We start from the raw sequence: 22,073 nt of genomic DNA on the forward strand, positions 1-22,073 counted from the left end.
TAACAACAACAAAAACTATTTTTTTTTCTTTTTGTGCCAGTTTTGGGGTTTGAACTTGGTGTCTGTGCACCACTGTCTTATAACTTTTTTGATCAAGACTGGTATTCTACCACTTGGGTTAAAGCTCCACTTCCAGCTTTTTTATGGTTAATTGGAGATGAATCTCATGGACTTTCCTGCCAGGGCTGGCCTCATACTATGATTCTCAAATCTTAGCATCCTGAATATCAAGGATTACACATATGACCCACTGGCGCTCAGCCAAAAACAGTTATTCTTAATCTCAGTGAGCAATCCACATCAGTGACAAAAGTTTTTAAATGTATTGAAGAGATTGCACAGTTTACCAGTGCTTTCTAGTCAAGATGGATGAATAGAGTCTGTGTTATAATTGCTTAGAGAGCTATGTTCTAAAGGCTTGTGCAGATCCCATGAGAGAGAGAGAGAGAGAGAGAGAGAGAGAGAGAGAGAGAGAGAGAGAGAGAGAGACTACTGCTGTTGATTAGTTATGTCTGATTAGTTATTTCTGATTATGTTAATTCGTTATGTCTGATTATGTTGATTAGTTATGTCTGATTATGTTGATTAGTTATGTCTGATTAGTTATGTCTGATTATGTTGATTTGATATGTTGTTGATTAGTTACTTATGGGACTGTACTGTGGCAGTGGGCATACTGCATTGCTGACACTCCTTGTCTGACATTTACTCAGTCTCTTCTCTTTGATATGTATTGTTAAGAAGTGATGGCAGCATTTTCACAGAAGCGGCTCTTCCAAATGAAAAACCTTGCTCATTCAAGATAATTCTGTATACCATGTTCTCTTTATTTTTTATTTTTTTTGGGTCCAGTCGTGGGGCCTGAACTCTGGGCCTGGGCACTGTCCCTCAGCTCTTCAGCTCAAGGCTAGCGCTCTATCACCTGAGCCACAGCGCCACTTCCGGCTTTTTTCTTTTTGCTTATGTGGTGCTGAGGAATCGAACCCAGGGCCTCAAGCATGCAAGGCAAGCGCTCTACCACTGAGCCACCTTCCCAGCCCACCATGTTCTCTTTGAGACATCTAATGAGCTAAGAACTCAATGGCAGGCCAGGTCCTACACCCTGAAATGTTTGATACTGTCAATGTCTTCTGAGGACACTTGGCATAAATGTAGTTTGAGTTGTCTGCTCCCGGTTAACATTGCTGCTGTCTTGAGAGCCTGTGCTGGGTCCTGAGTGCTTTGTCCATAGTACAGTATGCAGTCCTCTCAACAAGGTATCTGAGGCTTAAAGAATAGATGGCCAGCCTAGTCCAAGGTCCCCTGGCCAGGAAGTGGCGACATGGGGGGCTGCCCAGGGCTTCCTGACTCTACATTTATGTTCTTGACATGGGTTGGCTATGATTCATGAGCCAAACTTGGCCTGCTGCCTACTTTAGTATATGAAGTTTCACTGTAACTCAGTGGCTTAACCATCAGGCATTTATTTCTCATAGTTCTGGAGGCTGGGTGGTCCAAGATGAGCTCTCCCTAACTTACACACTGCTCCATTTCCTGTGCCTTCTTTCCGGAGTGCTAGCTCTTCATTTCTTCTTCGGGAACATGCCTGGATCTTATCATGAGGCTCCCAGCTTGATGCCTTATCTAAGTATAGTCACTTCCCAAAGGCCAGCCTACTAATACCCTCCTGTCATGGGTGAACACTTCCACACAGGCATTTCAGGGAGAAACACAGTTTAGTCCAGTCACAGGTCTTCCCTGCGGCTGCTTGTGGGGATCACGTTACCTGTATGGCTCCATATGTGCTCCTTTATGAAAGAGTCCTGACCCTTATTCTTATTAAGGGTTACTCAGTGCTCTGAGCCTTTTTGACAACAAAACCTGTGGAACTTCATGCAAATGTGAGTTTGGTTTCAAATGGCTACTGCTGTGGTTAAACCCACTGGGAGTTTTGACCTGGTGTATAGTTTTCTTCTCTTTTTAGAACAGATTCTCTGGAAGTTCATAGTATACTAGGTTTTCACTGTTCGATATACATGATGCAACATTCATCATCTTTTATGACATTAGAAAGTGTCTGGGTGCAATTGGGTCACTGTCTCCTTGGTGGCTGCCCTGCTAAGCCTGTTCGACGGGAATTTCCTGGAGTAGAGAGGGAAAAGTCTTGGAAATGGAAGGCAGTGGTATCTGGTTTAGGCAGAATTGAAGCCAGCTGCTGTGCCTTGTCCTTTGTTTATCTTGGAGGGGTAAGGGGGCAAAGGTGCTTTGGGTTCGTGTGCTGGGATTCCCCTCCAAGCTAGAGAAAGCCTTAGGACTTCTGGCAGCTGCTGCTTCAGGCACAGCAGTACAGCCCCTGTGTTCTTTGCTTCAGCCTGTGTCCCCACACGCTTCTCCAAGGCAGGGCTTCACCAAGGAGGGTTAGGGTCAGTCTTGCCTAACCTGAAGTTTTATTGACAAAAGAAAACTTCTTGAGGATATCCTTCTGATATATTTATTCAGCTTAAATTATAATCATGTGCTATTGTTATTGAAGTTTTATATATTATTAACATACAGAAATGGAATTTTTGTTTTTTGGGTGCTGGTCCTGAGGCTTGAACTTGGGGCCTGGGCACTGTCCCTGAACTTTTGTGCTCAAGGCTAGCACTCTACCACTTGAGCCACATCACTACGTCTGACTTTTGGGTGGATAATTGGAGATAAGAATCTCATGGACTTAACAGCCTGGGCTGGCGTTGAACTGTGATCCTCAAATCTCGACCTCCTGGGGAAGACAGGATTAAAGGCATGAGTCACCAGCACCTGGTTTCATCTCCATCTTTGCTTTGCAGCATTGTTTTGTGTTGTACCAAACTCACTTTGTGTTTTGGCAGTACTAGAATTTGAACTCAAAGCCTTGAGCTTGCTGAGTCATGCCTTCAACCCAGTGGAACCTACATTTTTGTGTGTGTGTGGTTAGAGCACGCTGTACCACTGAGTCATGTTCCCATCCCATGGAGGTATCCTATTCAGCATTCATATTTTGGGAGTTTGTAGGCCATTGCACTCCTATCACAATGCTCAGGACAGTCTTGAGTCCTAATGTGAGGAGTAAGAGTGAGCAGTGCTAGGACCTAGAGCAGCACAGCAGCAGGCAGCCCCCATCCCCGCCCCCTCTCCCCCAGCCTCATAGGCACCTGAGCATTAGCAGGGCAGATAGAGAGCTCTGGGCTTTCTCTCACTCTGCACTAATTCTCCAGGAGTCTGGGCTTGAGCAGCAGAGACAATGCCACCTTCCGCCTGCTTCTCCACTCCATTAGCTGCTATCTTAATCTGTCTTTCTGCTTATGGAATTCTGTACTTTGTAGATGTTGATGGAGAAAAACCACTGAGAAATGGCCCCATGATTCTGCTGAGTGTTATAGGTAATGGCAGGATTCTTGCCTGCTTTCTGTGCGCAGAGGCAGGCATGTGATAGGCAGAAACCTAGCAGGATAAAGGCGTCTGTGAGTTTTCCCACCTCACCCAAGCAGAGTACCTTTAGCTGGTTGCCTTTAGATTCCCTTGCTAGTTTGGAGAAAACACTGATCAAAGCTGTCCTCCACATTTTTGGGGAGGGGGGTTGGTCATGGGGCTTGAACTCTGGGCCTGGGCTCTGTCCCTCAGCTCTTCAGCTCAAGCCACAGCGCCACTTCCGGTTTTCTAGTGGTTTATTGGAGATAAGAATCTCACGGACTTTCTTGCTCTGGCTGGCTTTGAACTATGATCCTCAGATCTCAGCTTCCTGAGTAGCTACAATTACAGGCATGAGCCACTGGCACCTGGCTATGCTCCACATTTTTTGACTGGGAACCTGGGCCTGGGTTTGAACTGACACCCCTAAGGTGGCACAGACTGAGCCAGCTTGGAACTTCTGAGGCCCCTGAGCATTCAGATTCTTCATGCTGAGAGCTGATGATGGGCAAGTGACCCCCGTGCACACCTATCTGTAACCAGGCCAGCCATCTGAGGGACAGACATTAATAATGTAGATGTGGAACTGAACTGCTTTTACTTTAAGTTCTGGATATAAAATATACTGACATTGAACATTCTAAAAGAATGAAAAGGTGGGGCTGGGATGTAGCTCAGTGGTAGGGCATTTGCCTGGCATGCACAAAGCCCTGGGTTCCATTCCCAGTACTGGAGGGAAAAAAAGCCAGGCATCAGTGGCTCATGTCACTGAGTAGCTAATACAAGCTACTCAGGAGGCTGAGATCTGAGGATTGTGGTTCAAAACCAGCCCAGGCAGGAAAGTCCTGGAAACTATTATCTCCAGTTAACGCCCCAAAAGCCAGAAGTGGAGCTGTGGCTCAAGTAGTAGATCTGTACTCTTGAGCACAAAAGTTCAGGGACGGTTCCTAGACTCAGAGTTCAAGTCTTAGAATTGCCGCGCGTGCACGCGCGCACGCACACACACACACACACACACACACCAGTGTCGAGTGTTCTAGTCTTTTTTTTTTTTTTTTTTGTCATGGGGCTTGAATTCTTGGCCTGGGTGCTGTCCCTCAGCTCTTCAGTTCAAGGCAAGCATTCTACCACAGCACCACTTACAGTTTTCTGGTGGTTAATTAGAGATAAGAGTTTCACAAGCCAAGCGCTAGTGGCTCACGCCTGTAATCCTAGCTACTCAGGAGGCTGAGATCTGAGGATCACCGTTCAAAGCCAGCCCAGGCAGGAAAGACTGTGAGACTCTTATCTCCAATAAACCACCAGAAAACCAGCAGTGGCACTGTGGTAGTTAGTCTCTCAGACTTTTCTGCCTGGGCTGGCTTTGAACTGTGATTCTCAGACCTCAGCTTCCTGAGTAGCTAGGATAATTCAGTGGTTTTGCAGGCAGCACCACACTCTACCCAGATAATTTTATCATCTTGGTCACTCCTCTGTCACCAGCACCCTCATCTGCGTTCTGGGGAAACTACTCATCTGCTCTGTCTTCAGTGTGTTTTGCACAGATGTGCATACAGATGTGTGTTGGTGAGTTCTGTGCCTATGATTGGCATTAGAGCCTGTAGTGGCAGGCTCTTTTACTACCAGGAGAGAGTGGAGGAAGGCCACATACAGTGGTAGTGCTTGCCAGGCTGCTGGGATCAGAGGCAGCTATAGATCTGGAAGGGAAGGCCATGCTCCCTGCCTGTCTTGTGCTGTTGGCAGCAATCTTGCTTCTGGGCAGGCAGAAACTCCTAATATCTGCTCATTCTGTGTTTAGAAACTCATCGCATATGGGCACATCACCGGCAACGCCCCAGACAGTGGAGCCCCAGGGAAGCGGCTGATTGACAGGATTGTTGAAACCATATGCAACTGTTTTCAGGGACCTCAGACGGATGAAGGAGTTCAGTTACAAATAATTAAGGTATTTCTGTGTGTTTGCCTGTTAGGAATTTAGATTAGAAAGCCAGCTCCTTTGGGAACCTTGGTTTCTAATTTCTTAGTATGTTAGTTGTCTCAGGTGATGCTGAACTGAGCAGAAGTTGTGAAGCATCACTCAGCTCTTTTGTTAAATATGAGAATTTATTAGCAGGGTTTGAGACAAAGTGAGGAAAACCAGGTGTGTTTTCCAACTAAACAGTTGTACTAATAACACTGTAACTCACATGTGAGTTAAATCATCTTGAAATGCTTGGTCTTTGCTGTTTCTGAGCAGGCCTTCATGGGGGCTTGTGTCATTCACTTGTCCCAGTCCTCTGGTACCCCACTTTGCTGCCCTGTTCCATGTCTGCTGCCAGGTGGCTTGGTCTGGGCTAGTAGCATCAGCTTATCAGGGAGTAGGGGCAGGATGGATTTTATTTTATTTTTGTCTTTTGGTCAGTTATGAGGCTTGAACTCAGGGCCTGCGTTCTGTCTCTGAGCTCTGTTGCTCAATGCTAGAGCACTACCACTGTGAGCCACAGCTCTACTTCTGGTTTTTGAGTGGTTAATTGGAGATAAGAGTCCCAGGGGGTCTTTTCTGCCTGGGTTGGCTTTGAACTGATATCCTCAGATCTCAGCTTCCAGAGTAGCTAGGATTATACATGTGAGCCACCCATGCCTGGTATCAGAATTGGTTTTAGACACCTTGCAGGTCTTAGGCCTTTACTGTATTAGCTTCATGACAAATGACTCCATGTCATTCACACCTTTCTCAAGGCCTTTCAAACCCATCTGCGATTGACTGCTCATCAAAAAATGTATGTTTTGTGATTCCTGTGGGTAAAATCAAGTGGGAGATTTTTCTTCCTGAGAGAAGTGTCTGCAATTTTCATTCTAGATTTTTCAGTGTTAACATTCAGAAGTCTGACATTTAAGAAACAAACCAACAAGCCGGGCGCTGGTGGCTCACGCCTGTAATCCTAGCTACTCAGGAGGCTGAGATCTGAGGATCATGGTTCAAAGCCAGCCCGGGCAGATGAGACCGTGAGACTCCTATCTCCAATAAACCACCCGGAAGTGGTGTTGTAGCTCAAGTGGTAGAGCGCTCGCCTTGAGCTGAAGAGCTGAGGGACAGCGCCCAGGCCCAGAGTTCAAGCCCCACGACCGACAAAAAAAAAAAAAAAAAAGAAACAAACCAACAGAAAACCTATTTCAGTCAACTAATTAGTTTAAGTAATTGGGTTTTCAGGGGTTAGTAATGCTTTTTTACACTCAGAACAGCAGGAAACTGGCTCTTGGTACTAATCATTCAGTTCAATTGGCAGGGATATTGTAGGGTTTGTAAAAAAAAAAAACCAGAGCCATCAAGGTCCTCTAGGCCAGTGTGGCCAAGGGATGCAGGACAGAGGTGGCTGTTTGTGAAGGTGACTTGTTTCCCCTGTGCACTTCAGGCTCTGCTGACTGCGGTGACTTCCCCACACATTGAGATTCATGAAGGCACTATCCTGCAGACTGTGAGAACATGTTACAATATCTATTTGGCCAGCAAAAACCTTATCAATCAAACCACTGCCAAGGCCACGCTCACCCAGATGCTCAATGTCATCTTCACCCGCATGGAAAACCAGGTGGTGAGTGACAACAGACCTGGCTGCTGGGAGCCGGACATCCTGTGCTGAGTCCCACCATGTGGGTTCACTAGTACTTTAAACTTTACCCCTGCTGCCCAAGGACTCTCTGTACTGGGCTTTTGCTCTCAATTAAAATCAGCAAGAATCTAGCATGCATTCAGAAGTATGCCTTAGAAGTACGTATTCAGTATGTGCTTTGAGTTTATCCCATTCCACGTTTGCTTTGAATCTGTTTCCTTTGAGAAATTGTATCTGGGTAGTTGCAGATCTTTTAAGCAATAGGCTGGTATACTTTTTTGTTCTTTCCCAAAATGCTCAGACCATCTAGATTGAGTCCCTTTCTGTTGCCTTTTAGTTGCAGGAGGCGAGAGAACTGGAAAAACCAATCCAGTCAAAACCCCAGTCCCCTGTGATTCAGGCTGCAGCAGGATCCCCAAAGTTGAACCGTTTGAAGCAGAGCCAGGCACAAAGCAAACCAACAACTCCTGAAAAAACAGATTTACCCAACGGTGAACATGCCAGGAGTGACACTGGGAAAGTGAGCTCAGAGAATGGAGACACACCCGGAGAAAGAGGCCCATCACTGCCAGGTACAGCAAGCCTTCTGAGTGGAGAGGGCATTGCCTGTGGCTGACAGCCACCCAGGTGTCTGGTAAGATCAGAAGGAAAGCTCGGAGGGCAGCTTGTCTATCCAGGATTTCCCCTTGATTCCTTCTGCTTGCCTTTTGCGGCACACAGCCAGTGAGGCCTGCAGTCTAATGGGGGTTGTCTTTGAGTCCTTCCTAGAAGGGACGTTGCCACTACTGGTCCATGGCAGCCTGTGCGCAGTAGCTCAGCTTAGGCACTTAGCTATGGGGAAGATACTCAGAAATGAATCATTCATTGTCTTTCTTAGCTGTCCTAAAGTTAATCCTGTGCACACTGCATCTCTGCCTTGCCAGGGCTCTGTACTTAAGACCCACCCAGAAGCCTCTAAAGAGTCAGAACTCTGGTGGCAGGTGGATGGGTGGTAGTTGATGGCACATTTGGGAAAACAGATATAGCTTTGTTTCCTTCTAGTCACTGGTATATCACTTATTTGGGTTTGCTTTTTTAAATAAAAAATGATCCTATGCCTGGTAAGAGCCTGAAAGTAGATGAAATGTTAAACCTGAGGTCTTGGGTTGAGCTGTCCTGTTCACCTTTGATGTTGGATCTCCTAGGCTGGAGGTAAGTCTTGGTTTTCAGGAATTTGCCTTTCCTGAATGATTCTGTCAACTTGTTGCTCACTCAGGCTGGTCGTTTACACCAAATATCTGACCTCTCTGTAACTGGTTGCTTTTATCCTCTGGTCACACAGCTGGAAAAGTCTCTTGGTAGGATTTTCCCTATTAAAGTGTGCATATTGAAGTAGCTTTTACTCCTGGGCAATTTACCAGAGTATTTAGCATGCCTGGAACAGAACAAGTTATTGGCATGTTATGCTGTCTTCATTGAACCAAGGAAAGGCCAAAAGAAAGTTACCCAAGGGCTGGGAATGTGACTTAGTGGTAGAGTGCTTGTCTAGCATGCATGAAGACCTGGGTTCAATTCCTCAGCACCACATACACAGAAAAAGCCAGAAGTGTGGCTTAAGTGGTAGAGTGCTGGCTTCGAGCAAAAAGAAGCTCAGAGACAGTGTCCAGGCCCAGAGTTCAAGCCCCCGGGCTGGCAAAAAAAAGAAAGTTACCACCAAGACTTGCTGTCCTCTCATTCTTGTTGCCATGTGTCCTAAGAGTGGTAGCTCTCTATGTCTGCCATAGTATTTGTCTTGTAGCGCTCAGGGCAAAGACCAGGTTTTCACTGTAACCCTTATCAAGCTGTGGGTGATCAATAAATATTAATATTTAAACCCACTACAGTAAATGTAGCTGTGCAGATAAAAAAAGCAGTTCTCTCTGGGCTACACAAAAGTGCTTCCTTTACACCCCACTTTCTGTATAGCAGCCAAAGTGATTTCCTAAAAGCATATTTAGATAGTGACTCTCTCCTGCTTAAACTCTTTTAGTAAGTAATTCCTCATCTTGCCCAAGAGTGAAATATATGCCAGGTCTGTTCCATGGCCTGCCTGGGCCCTAGTCCACCTCTCTGTCTCCTCCACATACCTCTTGCTTTGCCACACAAGGCACATGGCACCACTTGTGATTCTTGAAAATGCTGTGCTTGTTCCTGCCATGATGTCTTTGCACTAGCCATCCCTTCTCCACTACACACTGTCTTATCTTCAGGTCTCTTAGTACACTGAGAGAAGCTTCCCTGATTATTCTTTGCAGCTTCTCATCATACCTGTACCATTATGCTCTCTTTCTTCCTAACACATATGAGTACCTGAAATTACCGGTGTCTACTATTGTTACCTGCTTCTGCTTGGAGGCCTGGGTGGCTGTGTTCACGTTGTATTCTCAATACCTGGAATGGTGCCTGACACACGGCGCACACACTCAGAAATTTATTTATTTATTTATTTATTTATTGAGTGGTAGTGAGGCCTAAACTCAGGGCCTGGGCACTGTCCCTGAGCTTTTTTGCTTAAGGCTAGCGCTCTACCACTTGGAGCCACAGCAGCACTTCTGGTTTTCTGGTGGTTCATTGGAGATAAGAGTCTCATGGACTTTCCTGCCTGGGCTGGCTTTGAACTGCTATACTCAGATCTCAGCCTCTTGAGTAGCTGGGATTACAGGCATGAGCCACCAGCATCTGGCAATAAATGTATTTTCTGACAAAGGTTTCTGTACTTTTGTAGAAACATAGTCAGTAGAAGTTTTGCTGTAATAAAGACAGTGATTTAGAATCTTTTAATAAATTATAAGTATGTATTCCTATATTAAGATGAAATCCTTGGTTTTGTACAATTAATATATGCTATTTTTTAAAATCCTCTTTTATTATATGATGCAGATTAAGCATAATAGGACAATGGTATTGGGCACTCATTTATGAGCATGATTCGAGTCATTTCCATTACTTTGTAACACCATGCTGGTGAAATCCAGTATAAACTTTCTTCTTTTTTTGGTCGGTCGTGGGGCTTGAACTCTAGGCTTGGGCGCTGTCCCTGCGCTCTTCAGCTCAAGGTGAGCACTCTACTGCTTGAGCCACAGCGTCACTTCTGGTTTTCAAGTGGTTTATTGGAGATAAGAGTCTCACGGAAGCCAGGGTGCTGGTGGCTCACACCTGTCACCCTAGCTACTCAGGAGGCTGAGATCTGAGGATTGAGGTTCAAAGCCAGCCCAGGCAAGAAAGTCTGTGAGACTCTTATCTCCAATAAAAAAAACCACTAGAAAACAGGAAGTGGCACTGTGGCTTAAGCGGTAGAGCACTTGCCTTGAGCTGAAGAGCTGAGGGATAGCGCTCAAGCCCAGAGTTCAAGCCCCATGACTGACAAAAAAAAAAAAAAGAGTCTCACGGACTTTCCTGCCTGGGCTGGCTTTGAACCTCAATCCTCAGATCTCAGCCTCCTGAGTAGTTAGGATTACAGGCGTGAGCCACCGGCGCCCAGCTTTCGGTATAAACTTGTCTCTCTCACTAGTATTACTGGGGGGGGCTGGGAAGTTGGCTCAATGGTAGAGCGCTTGCCTTGCATGCCTGAGGCCCTGGGTTTGATTCCTCAGCACCACATAAGCAAAAAGAAAAAAGCCAGAAGTGGTGCTGTGGCTCAAGTGGTAGAGCACTAGCCTTGAGCTGAAGAGCTGAGGGACAGCGTCCAGAGTTCAGGCCCCACAACCGGACCCAAAAAAAAAAAAAAAAAAAAAACTAGTATTACTGGGGAACATACTTTTTCTCCTGTGACGCAAACAAGAAAAACATTAAGACTAAAAGATTTGAGCCCGGTGGTGGTAGCTCATGCCTGTAATCCTAGCTACTAAGGAGGCTGAGATCTGAGGATTGTACTTCAAAGCCAGCTCAGGCAGGAAAGTCTGTAAGACTCTTATTTCCAATAAACCAGTCAAAAAACCAGAAGTGGTGCTATGGCTCAAGTAGTAGAGCGGTGCTGCCTTGAGCTGAAGAGCTGAGGGACAGCACCCAGGCCTAGAGTTCAAGTCCATGACAGAAAGAAAGAGAGCAAGAGAGAGAGAGAATAAAAGAAAGAGAGAAAGGATTTGAAATATGATACAAAGAAACAGTATTTGCAGTTGACATGTTTGACTTTTTTTTTTTGGTCGGTCATAGGGCTTGAACTCAGGGCCTGAACGTTGTCCCTCAGTTCTTCAGCTCAAGGCCAGCGCTCTACCACTTGAGCCACAGCGCCACTTCACCACTTCTGGTTTTCTGAGTGGTTTATTGGAGATAAGAGACTCATGGACTTTCCATAATCCTCAGATTTCAACCTCCTGAGTAGCTAGGATTATAGGCATGAGCTACCGCATCTGGCTTTGTGGGAATTTTTTTGCCAGTATTTGGTGGCCCCGTGAGGCTCTTCCTGGGGCATGGATCAGACATCAGCCCTCTCCCACCTTTCCCTCATCTCTGTCTCTGTCTCTCTCTATATATTATACATATATATGTACATAGTCTATACATTATGAATGAAGACATATGATACTTAGCTTTTGGGGCTCAGCTTATCTTGCCCAAGATGATTCCTGCAATTCCATCCATTTTCCTGTAGAAGATACGATTTCATGTTGTTTTTGTTTTCATGGTTGTGTACTGTTCCATGATATTCATCTCACAGATGTATCTCCCATACCCTTCATCCATGTATGTGTTGGGTGTCTTGGCTGATTCCACCTTTTGGCAGTGTTTAACAGTGCTGTCGAAAACATAGATGTGCAGGTGGCTTTCTTGTTTACTGATTGGCTTTCTTTTGGATATTTGCCCAATAGTGAATAGTACTAGATCTTTAGCTTTAAGAATTGGGTTTTTTGAGCTGGGAAAGTGGCTTAGTGGTAGAGCGCTTGCCTTGCATGCATGAGGCCCTGTGTTTGATTCCTCAACACCATATAAATAGAAAAAGCTAGATGTATCGCTGTGGCTCAAGTGGTAGAGCACTAGCCTTGAGCTGAAGAGCTGAGAGACAGCGCCCAGACCCAGAGTTCAAACCCCATGACCAACAACAATAACAACAACAACAAAAGAATTGTTTTTATTGATCAAAAGAGGAAGAAATCTCAGATTGACATTTGAGTAAAACAACAACAACAACAACAACAAAATACACCCCTTCTCTTCTGTTTTTTTTTTAAATTACTTTATTGTTATTATAAAGGTGATATACAGAGAGATCACATTTACTTAAAATCAGTACTTAGAGAGTACTCTGGCTTGTTTTTTGTTGTTGTTGGTCATGGGGCTTGAACTCTGGGCTTGGGTGCTATCCCTCAGCTCTTCAGCTCTACCACTTGAGTCACAGCGCCACTTCCAGTTTTCTAGTGTTTATTGGAGATAAGAGTCTCACAGACTTTCCTGCTCCGGCTGGCTTTGAACCGTGATCCTCAGATCTCAGCCTCCTGAGTAGCTAGGATGACAGGCATGAGCCACTGGCGCCCAGCTCTGGCTTGTTGTTGACAGTCTGCCTTCCAATGAGCTTTTTAGCCCATTGGTTTACATCATTTTGTTAGCCATGTGGTGAACATGTATTTGGGAACAGTGAATTACCTAATGCGCTTCTTCTCTATAGACAACTATTTCCTAGTCAAAAGAACATGTAGGAGTGTAGCTGAGGGTTTTTCCTTTAGTATTCTCACATGTCACAGATTAGTAAGTGTTTAGAGGTGAGACACATCAAATCTCAATTCTAGAAGGTAAATATGTAATGCTTTACTGTCCCATGTGTTTATTTGCCCCTCTAGTCCTCATCTCCCTTCTCTTGCTTTTTCCCCTAGCACAGTAACATGCAGCAGCCTTCATGTAGCAGTCCCGGGGGGGCTGTGACTCACAGGAATAAGTCTTAGTGGTGTCCTCCAAATGCCTGTGACAGTGCCACACACACACAGAGCTGCTCCATTCCTTGACTGAATGCATCAGCGAGGATGTCAGACCACACCTCTCCCATCCCCGTGGTCCCTCCTTGTTGTACAAGGAACAGGGATTTTGGAAGGCCTTGAGTCAGACTCTTGTTCTTTCTTATTGTTAATGCTTGACTTTGATCCTCAAGGCCACCTTATGGGTCAGGCAAGAGGAAGAGGGTTGGACTAAAAGATTCCTTGCCAACTGAGTTACTCCCCTCTTCAAAGAGAAGCTTTTCTGCAAGCCAGCACCACCCAAGAGATTATACTTGTCCTCACTGGGTAGAATGTGATCACGAGAGCACCTGGTCTACAAGGGATGCTGGGACGGGGAGGCAATTTCTTTCCAAAACAGAATGAAGGATCTGTTAGTAAGAAAAACTAGTGTGACCTAGGTTGCTTGCAGTGCCTGGTCCAGCGTGATTCTCCTAGCTAAATTCATTCTGGGCGAGCTCACTTGGTGTGGCAAGCTGTGAAACAGCAGTGGTACTTGGTGACAGCCTCCGGAAACCAGCATGGCCAGTGTTTATGTCTCCTCTTTCACCTTTCAAGCATTTAATTGATTTGGTGGTCATCTTTACAGCATGCTTGAATCTTAATCATAGCAGATCTATTTGTGCTTGGCATGGCATCCAGCCCCTCCTGAGACCTGGCTCTGGCTCTTGTGTGTCAGCAAGGAAAGCAAGTGGCCTACCAGATGGAGTTGTGCTGCTTGCTGCTTAGGGCCACTGCTCTGTTGGGCTTTGTCCTCAACAGCAAACCCCTTTGAGAAGTAGGGCTTCCTGATCCTACCCCTTTCCTGGACTAAGAATATAATGTTTGTGGAGATTGGTTCCAGGATCCTCATAGATACCAACATCTTCCTGTGTAGTGTGTGTGTGTGTGTGTGTGTGTGTGTGTGTGTGTGTACGTGTGTGTGTACGTGTGTGTGTACGTGTGTGTGTACTTAGGCCCTCGAGGTTGTTCAGCTTGCTTGTTCAACTGGCACTCTACCACTTGAGCCATACCTCTAAACCAGCTTTTTTGCTGGTTATTGCAGAGATTGGGTATTGTCAACTTTTCTGTCCTCGAACTTGAGCTCAGAAGTGAGTAAATAGCTAGGACTATGGGTATGAGCCACTGTCTCAAGGTTTGGGAGTGAGTAAGAAGTTAGTGAGCTAGTGGCTCATGCCTATAGTCCTAGCTACTTTAGGAGGCTGAGATCTAGGATTATAGTTTGAAGCCAGCCCTGGCAGGAAGGTAATTGAGACTATTATCTTGTTAACCACCAAAAGCCAGAAGTGGAGCTGTGATACCTGGCAGGTGGCCTCAGTGGAAAGGTAGGGGGGTGGGGTAAGGGGGAAGCAGGGCTCCTCCCTGTCTAGGAGGGTGGCCTCTGCTGGTTCCAGCCAGCTGGTCCCCATGTTGCCACATTGTTGGGTTAAAAAAAACACACCTAGTTTTTTATGAGTACAGTTTATACATATTGGCAGCTGATTGAAAAGTTTAAGGATGCTATTGTACCTCAGTAGTAGAGCAACTCTTTTTCCAGGACTAAGTTTCAATAAGTAAGTAAGTAAATAAATAAATGTGGTTGCACTTCTTCCACTGAAGTGGTTACATTTTACAGAGCAATCCTGTTTACAGTGTAGTAACTCAACTCAGCAGAGGAGCAGCTGTCTATGGGTCGACTGCTGACCAGTGAGATCAGCCTTCAGAACTTATTTGTACCATTTGCAACTAAAGGGACATTGACTTAATTAACCCCTTCTCCCTTCCTTTCTTTCTTTGGAAATGTCCTTTGTTCTTGTGTGTTTGGGTATGCACAGGGGGCGAGGATGGAGCCCAGGAGGTGGTGAAGGACATCCTAGAAGATGTGGTCACCTCTGCTGTAAAAGGTGAGGACCCAAGGACACATGCCTGCCCTCGCTGCTCACACCACTGCCTGCCCACCTGTGCAGGGAGTGCCTGGCAACTCAGCCTGCCATCTCCCATTCTGCACAGGGGTTCTTAGTGATTGCTCTTCTCATCTGGCTGAGGGTCAAGGACCACAGTCTTGTCATGGTAGATGCAGAGATCTACTCCATATGCCTCCCAGGTCAGGACATTGGTCCGAATCCTGAGATCCATGTCGGTGGCTGCTGAAATGGCCCTTTAAAAAAATCTGCTTTGGGCTGGGAAGGTGGCTCAGTGGTAGAGCGCTTGCCTTGCATGCCTGAGGCCCTGGGTTCCATTCCTCAGCACCACATAAGCAAAAAGAAAAAAGCCAGAAGTGGCGTTGTGGCTCAAGTGGTAGAGCGCTAGCCTTGAGCTGAAGAGCTGAGGGACAGTGCCCAGGCCCAGAGTTCAGGCCCCACGACTGGACCAAAAAAAAAAAAAAAAAATCTGCTTTTTTTTTTCTTTCTGTTGATCATGGGTCTGAACTCTGGGCCTGGGCACTGTTCCTCAGCTCTTCAGCTCAAGGCTACCAGTCTACCACTTGAGCCACAGAGACACTTCCAGCATTTTCTACTTATGTGGTGCTGAGGAATCAAACTCAGGGTCTCATGCATGCAAGGCAAGTGCTCTACCACTGAGCCACCTTCCCAGCCCCCCTGTGTGTTTTTTGTCTAGCTGCCTCAAATCCTTGTCACAACTGGATGGGAGGTGTGTGCAGAGCTGCTGCATTGCATGATTTTGGAGGTGCCACAGCCCCTGGAGTGATTTGTGCATTGCCACATACTACCCTGCCTGACAGTAAAGCTGCGTCCTATAGATACAAACAAAAGCACACCATGGCCAAGTAGTATGGCATGATGGGCAAAGTAACAGTGGAGGGGTTGGTTGTGTGAGTAGCTCCTTTCTGGTGTCAGGCTGTCTTTGGAGCTAATAATAATTTTTGATGACTTTTGTTTCAAGCAGCAGCAGAAAAACACGGGCTGGCAGAACCAGACAGGGTCCTAAGTGAGCTAGAGTGCCAGGAATGTCCTGTTCTCCCTGGGGTTGATGAAAACTCCCAGACCAATGGCATAGCGGACGACAGGCAGTCATTGTCATCAGCGGATAATCTGGTATGTTGGCCAGCATTGCCATTTCCATTTGTATTTCCATGCAGCTGATACATACACTGTACATATGTCTGTGTGTAAAATTTTTTTCTCTCCCCAAGAACCAGTTTTTGTTCCCTTGCAGTTACGTCATCCCTGTGCGTTCAGCCTTGCAGGGCCTTGTATTGAAATGTGAAGCTGTGACTTGCTTTGTTCACACACCACTGCATGAGGGTGTTCTCCCATATCAGCACACACACAGCTAACCAAATTGTAATGATTATGTAAATTCTGTGGGGATTATCATAGTCTGTTTAACCAGTTCCCTTTTACCAGTTTTTATCAAATATCCTCCTAGGTGAATTTCATGTAGATACCTAATTCTTTCTTCCTTTTTTCTTTTTGTTGGCTGTGGGGCTTGAACTCTTGACCTAGGCGCTGTCCCTGAGCTCTTCAACTCAAGGTTTTCTGCTGGTTAATTGGAGATAAAAGTCTTGAGGACTTTCTTGCCAAGGCTGGCTTTGAACCGAGATCCTTAGTTCTTAGCCTCCCGTGAAACTAGGATTACAAGTGTGAGCCACCCATGCCCAGCTCCTAATTCTTTCTTTTTCTTTCTTTTCTTTATTTTTTTTTTTGTTGGTCGTGGGGCTTGAACTCTGGGCCTGGGCACTGTCCTTCCGCTCTTCAGCTCAAGGCTAGCACTCTACCACTTGAGCCACAGTGCAACTTCTGACTTTTTCTGCTTATGTGGTGCTGAGGAATCGAACCCAGGTCCTCATGCATGCAAGGCAAGCATCCTACCACTGAGCCACCTTCCCAACCCTTCCTAATTCTTTCTTAAGGATAAATTTCTACAAGTTGTATTTATTAGTGGGTCAAGAGTTGGAAGCTCTAGGGCTGTAGCTTACAGGTAGAACTTGCTTGGTGCATGGCCCTGTAGTTCTATTCCCAGCACTGCAAAAAACAGAAAAGAAAAGAGAAAGAAAAGGAGGGAAGTAGGAGACAGGGAAGTGAGGAAAAGGAAAAGATAAAGGAAGAGGGTGGAAACTAAGATTTTGATTCCTGCCCTGAATTAGTGTTCTGGGAAAGTGGCAGCTACTCTTTTCCCTTTCTTCATTAAAAGGACAGTAATTGATTCATACCTGGCCAGCCTGGTGGAGGAGGGTCCTGCCTCACTGCTGAGTGCTGGGTTGCTCAGGTTTGTTGCTCAATCTTTATGGATTGCTTATTCATGGTTTTTGCCTGAGAGGAAAATTTACGTGTTTTCTTAATTCTTAGAACTTGTCTGTAAATGATACCAATCCTTATTATGTTTATATATACTTTTATTTTAAATGTTCATTTTTAAGATGCCTATCTTTTTTTTTTTCCACATTTACTCTGATGCAGTATTATAAATATCCCCCTTGTTTTTGGTCGGTCATAGGGCTTGAACTCAGAATCTGGGACTTGTCCCTAAGCATTTTTGCTCAAAGTTAGTGCTCTATCACTGCAAACCACAGCTCCACTTCAGTTTTCTGGTGATTAATAGGAGATAAGAGTCTTGTGGACTTTCCTGCCCGAGTTGGTTTCAAACCAATATCCTCAGATTTCAGCCTCCTGAGTAGCTAGGAATACAGGCATGAGCCATCAGTGCCATATGTGGTAGCAGACACCTATAATCCTAGCACTCAAGAGGCTGACATGGAGGATTGTGACTTCCAGGCCAGCATGGATGTGGAACATAGACCCTTTTCTCCAATGAAAAAGAAATAAGAAAATTGCTCTAATGATTCCCCATAGCACCTCTTTTCCTAAGGAATCTCTCCGTGCAATGGGTACCTTTCTTGTATTTTGTCCGGTCAGTTTCTGTTTCATTTCTAATCTTAGGAATCAGATGTGCAGGGACATCCGGTGGCTGCCAGGTTCTCTCATGTTCTGCAGAAGGATGCCTTCCTGGTGTTTCGCTCCCTGTGCAAGCTCTCCATGAAGCCCCTTGGGGAAGGCCCCCCAGATCCAAAGTAAGCACCCAGTCGTTCACAGCATCTGTACCCCAGTGATGCAGAAGAGTGTGGCTCTGGTTTCTTCCTCCTCTGGTCGGTGTGAATGGTTCTGTAGCTTTCCAGTCTCTACAGTCCTTCCAGCCACTGTGGTCCTTCCTCGATGACTCTGCCTTTACTGCCCAGTGTTGCTTTTCTCGGTTTACATGTTAAAAAGATGACTGGTATTTAGAACACATGCCCTCAACCTCTTACTGACTAGTGGATATGATTTCCCAGTGTGTGGCAGGACAAAATGCTTGCAAACAGTGTGCCCTGCCCTGCTTGGAAACCTCTGCTTCATGGCAAGCCCCAAATTCAACCCAGAAAACCCAAATGTTTCTGTGTCCAAACAAACTAGCACAGGGGTATCAGCCTGTGCAGGGGAAGTGCAGGCGGATTGTTCCCATCTGGGCATCGGTACTTGAGAGCAGCTCCAGGGCTTGTATGAATGTCTGAACCTCATAGGAGAACTGGTAAGATGGAAAATCACCCTGCAAGATTTATTAAATGGAGTGATCTGGGTGTGGCCCAGAGCACAGGGCCTTGCACTTCATAGTCACTTTGTTACAGTCATACTCCCCACGGAGAATCCTCAACTCATCTATTCAGCATGCAGCTACTAAGTACTGGGACTCATGTAGGAAATTAACATAGTCCATTTTCCCAGCTGCCCCTCCTCTTCCTCCTCCTCTGCTTCCTCCTCCTTATCTTCTCTCTCTAATTCCTTATTTTGTATTTGTTTTGTATTTTTGAAGTCAGTTTCTTGCTTAGTAGTTCAGGCTGGCCTAGAATTTTTTTTTGGGGGGGGGCCCGGTTGTGGGGCTTGAACTCTGGGTCTGGGCGCTGTCCCTCAGCTCTTCAGCTCAAGGCTAGTGCTCTACCACTTGAGCCACAGCTCCACTTCCGGCTTTTTTCTTTTTGCTTATGTGGTGCTGAGGAATGGAACCCAGGGCCTCATGCATGCAAGGCAAGCACTCTACCACTGAGCCACCTTCCCAGCCCCTGGCCTAGAATTTAGGAACTGAAATATTCCAGCTTCCTGGGGCCCGGTGGGACTTGAAACCGAGATCAGCCAAAGGAATCACCAACACTCAGTCAATCAGGCTAGGAATCATTTATTAGCCATGGGGTCTGACCTCCACTATACCAAGACAGTGAAGACCAGCGGCTAAGTTCTCTTGTGGCAGGATTTAAAGCCACATGCAGGTGGACAGGTGGAGGTGTACATGATAGCAAGCAGGTTTCCAGAGGCAGAACTAGCAGTTAGTAAAAATAGCAATTACTGAAGCAATACATCATCGAGGCAAAAGTTACATTTCCAGGCCTCCTTTGTTTCATCCCAGATAAGGGTTTAGCTGACATTTATCAAAACACATTCCAAACTTCTTATCACATCCACAATCAAACTACCGTCCAGGTTTCCTGGCTCTTTCTGAGTTTTACTGTTATTTACCACATTTAACTTGTCTAACTCCCTAATTTTCCCTGAGCCCCTACTTCTGAGAAGTTCCTTTAATAATTATCCTGGAGTGTCTCTCTACAGAGAGGTCCTGCCTCTACTGCTTGCCCTATCCTTACAATATGTGTTGGCAGTTCGTATGGGAAGATGATGGATGATATTAATTGGGGTATGCTTGGGAGCTTGCAAACTTATAGGCTACTCAGCCTGGGGTCACACATTCCTCTCCCAGGGGAGAGAGTAAGTTCCCTGCAGCAAGAGGGACTGTCTACAGCAGAAAGGACTTCCTTGCCAGTGAACAGTAGCTCAGATACCCTAATTTTGGTAGGGGGTGTCACTTCAGGAACCTCCTGCCTCAGCCTCCCAAATGATAAGATCACTGGTGCGTACAACCATGCCCAGCTAAAATGTTCTATTTCCAGTCATTCTTGAACTCAAGGGGGTGGGGTGGGCTGTGAGGCTGGCAGACATGGAGTAAGAAGGAGGTGGAGACCTCCTCTTCCTATAGATGACCTGAGGTGATTGACTCCTGGCAGTTCAGCTGCAGAGAGCCTGCTTGCTGGACTTGGTGGACTCCCGCTTGAATCCTCCACTACCTGCTTTGTGGTCAAGAGACACAGCAGAATAGGAATTACTGCTCTCATTCTCTAAAGTCTGTGGTTTCAGGCCAGGTACCTGCTAGGGGCTCCTGCTTATAATTTTAGTTACTCAGGAGGCTGAGATCTGAGGATCGCAGTTTGAAGCCAGCCTGGCAGGAAAGTTTGTGAGACTCATCTCCACTAAACTACAGATAAATAAATAAAGCCAGAAGTGGAGTTGTGGCTCAAGTGGTAGAGCATTACCCTTGAGCACAAAAGCTCAGGGCCAGTGCCCAGGCCCAGTGTTCAGGTCCCAAGACTGGCAAAAAAAAAAAAAAAAAGGCTGTGGTTCCAGCAGGACCCAGAATGCCCTCATTTTGTTAACATCTAAGTGTTGTTATTCTCAACTCCCTGGCCTCAGAAAAAGATGGAGAAGCAAGGCCTTCTCAAGAAGCATACCATTCTAGCCAGATGTAGCAGTGTCCGCCTATAATGCCAGCATTGCAGATACAAGTCCAGAGGATCACAATCCAAGCCAGTCTGGGCTACAGAGTGAGATCCTGTCTTTAAAAACAAGCTGAGTGCCAGTGGCTCATGCTTGTAATCCTAGCTATTCAGGAGACTGAGATTTTGAGTTCTGTGGTTTGAAGCCAGCCCAGGCAGGAAAGATTGTGTGATTCTATCTTCAATTAACTTCCAAACAGCCAGAGTGAAACTGGCTCAAGTGGTAGAGTGCTAGCCCTTGAATGAAAAGGCTCAGAGACAGCCCTGGGTTCAAGCCCCAGAATTGGCACCAACTTAAACAGTAAACCACCTGCCCAGCAAGGGGAAAAACACAAAGCAGCACACTGCTTGTGCTTGACGGTCTTGCATTGTCATTGTTTCTTTTCTTCACAGGTCCCATGAGCTTCGCTCCAAGGTGGTCTCCCTGCAGCTTCTTCTGTCCGTGTTGCAGAATGCTGGCCCAGTCTTCAGAACCCATGAGATGTTCATCAATGCCATCAAACAGTACCTCTGTGTGGCATTGTCCAAGAATGGCGTCTCTTCTGTGCCTGATGTCTTCGAACTCTCTCTTGCCATCTTCCTTACTCTCCTTTCAAACTTTAAAATGCACCTGAAAATGCAGATAGAGGTATGGACTCCACATTAGTTTTTTACTTAGTGGCATTCACATCAGATGAGAAAATTGTTGGTGGTCTAGTTCCCCAAACTACTGTGACTCATTATATTTTCTGGCAACCCAGAGAGTAGTTTATTTTGTTTGTTTTTGTGACAAGGTCTTACCATATAGCTCAGTCTGCCCTGGAACTCACAGTCCTCCTGCCTCAGCCTCCTAAGCATTGGGATTACAGACATGTACCACCACACTCCAAAAAAAGAGATGAATAATGCCGTACCTTTTCATAAAAATTCAGACCCCAAGGCTCATACAACTTGCATTTTGAGGTTTACATATCTGGTGTGGCCCACCCTGCCAGCTATCCCCTAATGAGCCAGGGTCCCCGTGTTCTTCTGCAGTGGAGCTCCCCTTCTTCTGCCCAGGCTACTTCACCTGCAGGACCTCCTGGTCTCTAAGGACTTTGGATTTTGATTACTCCTGTTGTCTCTTTGTGTCTTTGTGTCATATAGGTCTTCTTCAAAGAGATATTCCTGAACATTTTAGAAACATCCACAAGTTCTTTTGAGCACAGATGGATGGTCATCCAGACCCTGACGCGGATCTGTGCAGGTGTGTGTCAGCCTGAGGGGGCTCACCACTGGACATGCACAGAACACTTCGACACTTCGTCTGCCAAAGCCAAACTCTTACCTAATGAAATGTTGAAATGTGGGGAAAATCGTGTCTCAAAAGGCTTTTGCTGATCTAATGAGAAGTCGTCTTTTAGAGGATGGCCAGCTCAGGCCGATTTGCTGGGGCTTTGGGTGTTAACAACCAAAAAAACCTAATTCTGGCAAACTGGGGCACCTGGTCACGCTGCTTACAAGCTGAGCACTGTGGATTAAGCTCAGGCTCTGAGATGCTAATGCTCCCAGTCTGGACTGGGTGCTGAGGTGAATTGG

General features: G+C 46.0%; 1 protein-coding gene across 2 annotated transcripts in view; it reads left to right on the forward strand.

Annotated features, from left to right (window-relative positions):
• Arfgef2 (ARF guanine nucleotide exchange factor 2) overlaps nt 1–22,073 on the forward strand; it is an 85,866-nt gene that overhangs the window by 16,699 nt on the left and 47,094 nt on the right. The window contains exons 4-11 of one of the 2 annotated variants that reach the window (XM_069989957.1): nt 5,210–5,356; nt 6,804–6,983; nt 7,339–7,573; nt 14,758–14,826; nt 15,827–15,978; nt 17,824–17,954; nt 20,910–21,144; nt 21,642–21,741. In XM_069989957.1, the coding sequence (XP_069846058.1) occupies nt 5,210–5,356; nt 6,804–6,983; nt 7,339–7,573; nt 14,758–14,826; nt 15,827–15,978; nt 17,824–17,954; nt 20,910–21,144; nt 21,642–21,741 (1,249 nt within the window). The remainder of the gene's footprint in view (nt 1–5,209; nt 5,357–6,803; nt 6,984–7,338; nt 7,574–14,757; nt 14,827–15,826; nt 15,979–17,823; nt 17,955–20,909; nt 21,145–21,641; nt 21,742–22,073) is intronic. The other variant, XM_069989959.1, reaches the window with a different exon arrangement.

Source organism: Dipodomys merriami, unplaced genomic scaffold (assembly GCF_024711535.1).
Source record: "Dipodomys merriami isolate MVZ:Mamm:240054 unplaced genomic scaffold, mDipMer1.0.p SCAF_39, whole genome shotgun sequence".
Lineage (NCBI taxonomy): Eukaryota > Metazoa > Chordata > Mammalia > Rodentia > Heteromyidae > Dipodomys > Dipodomys merriami.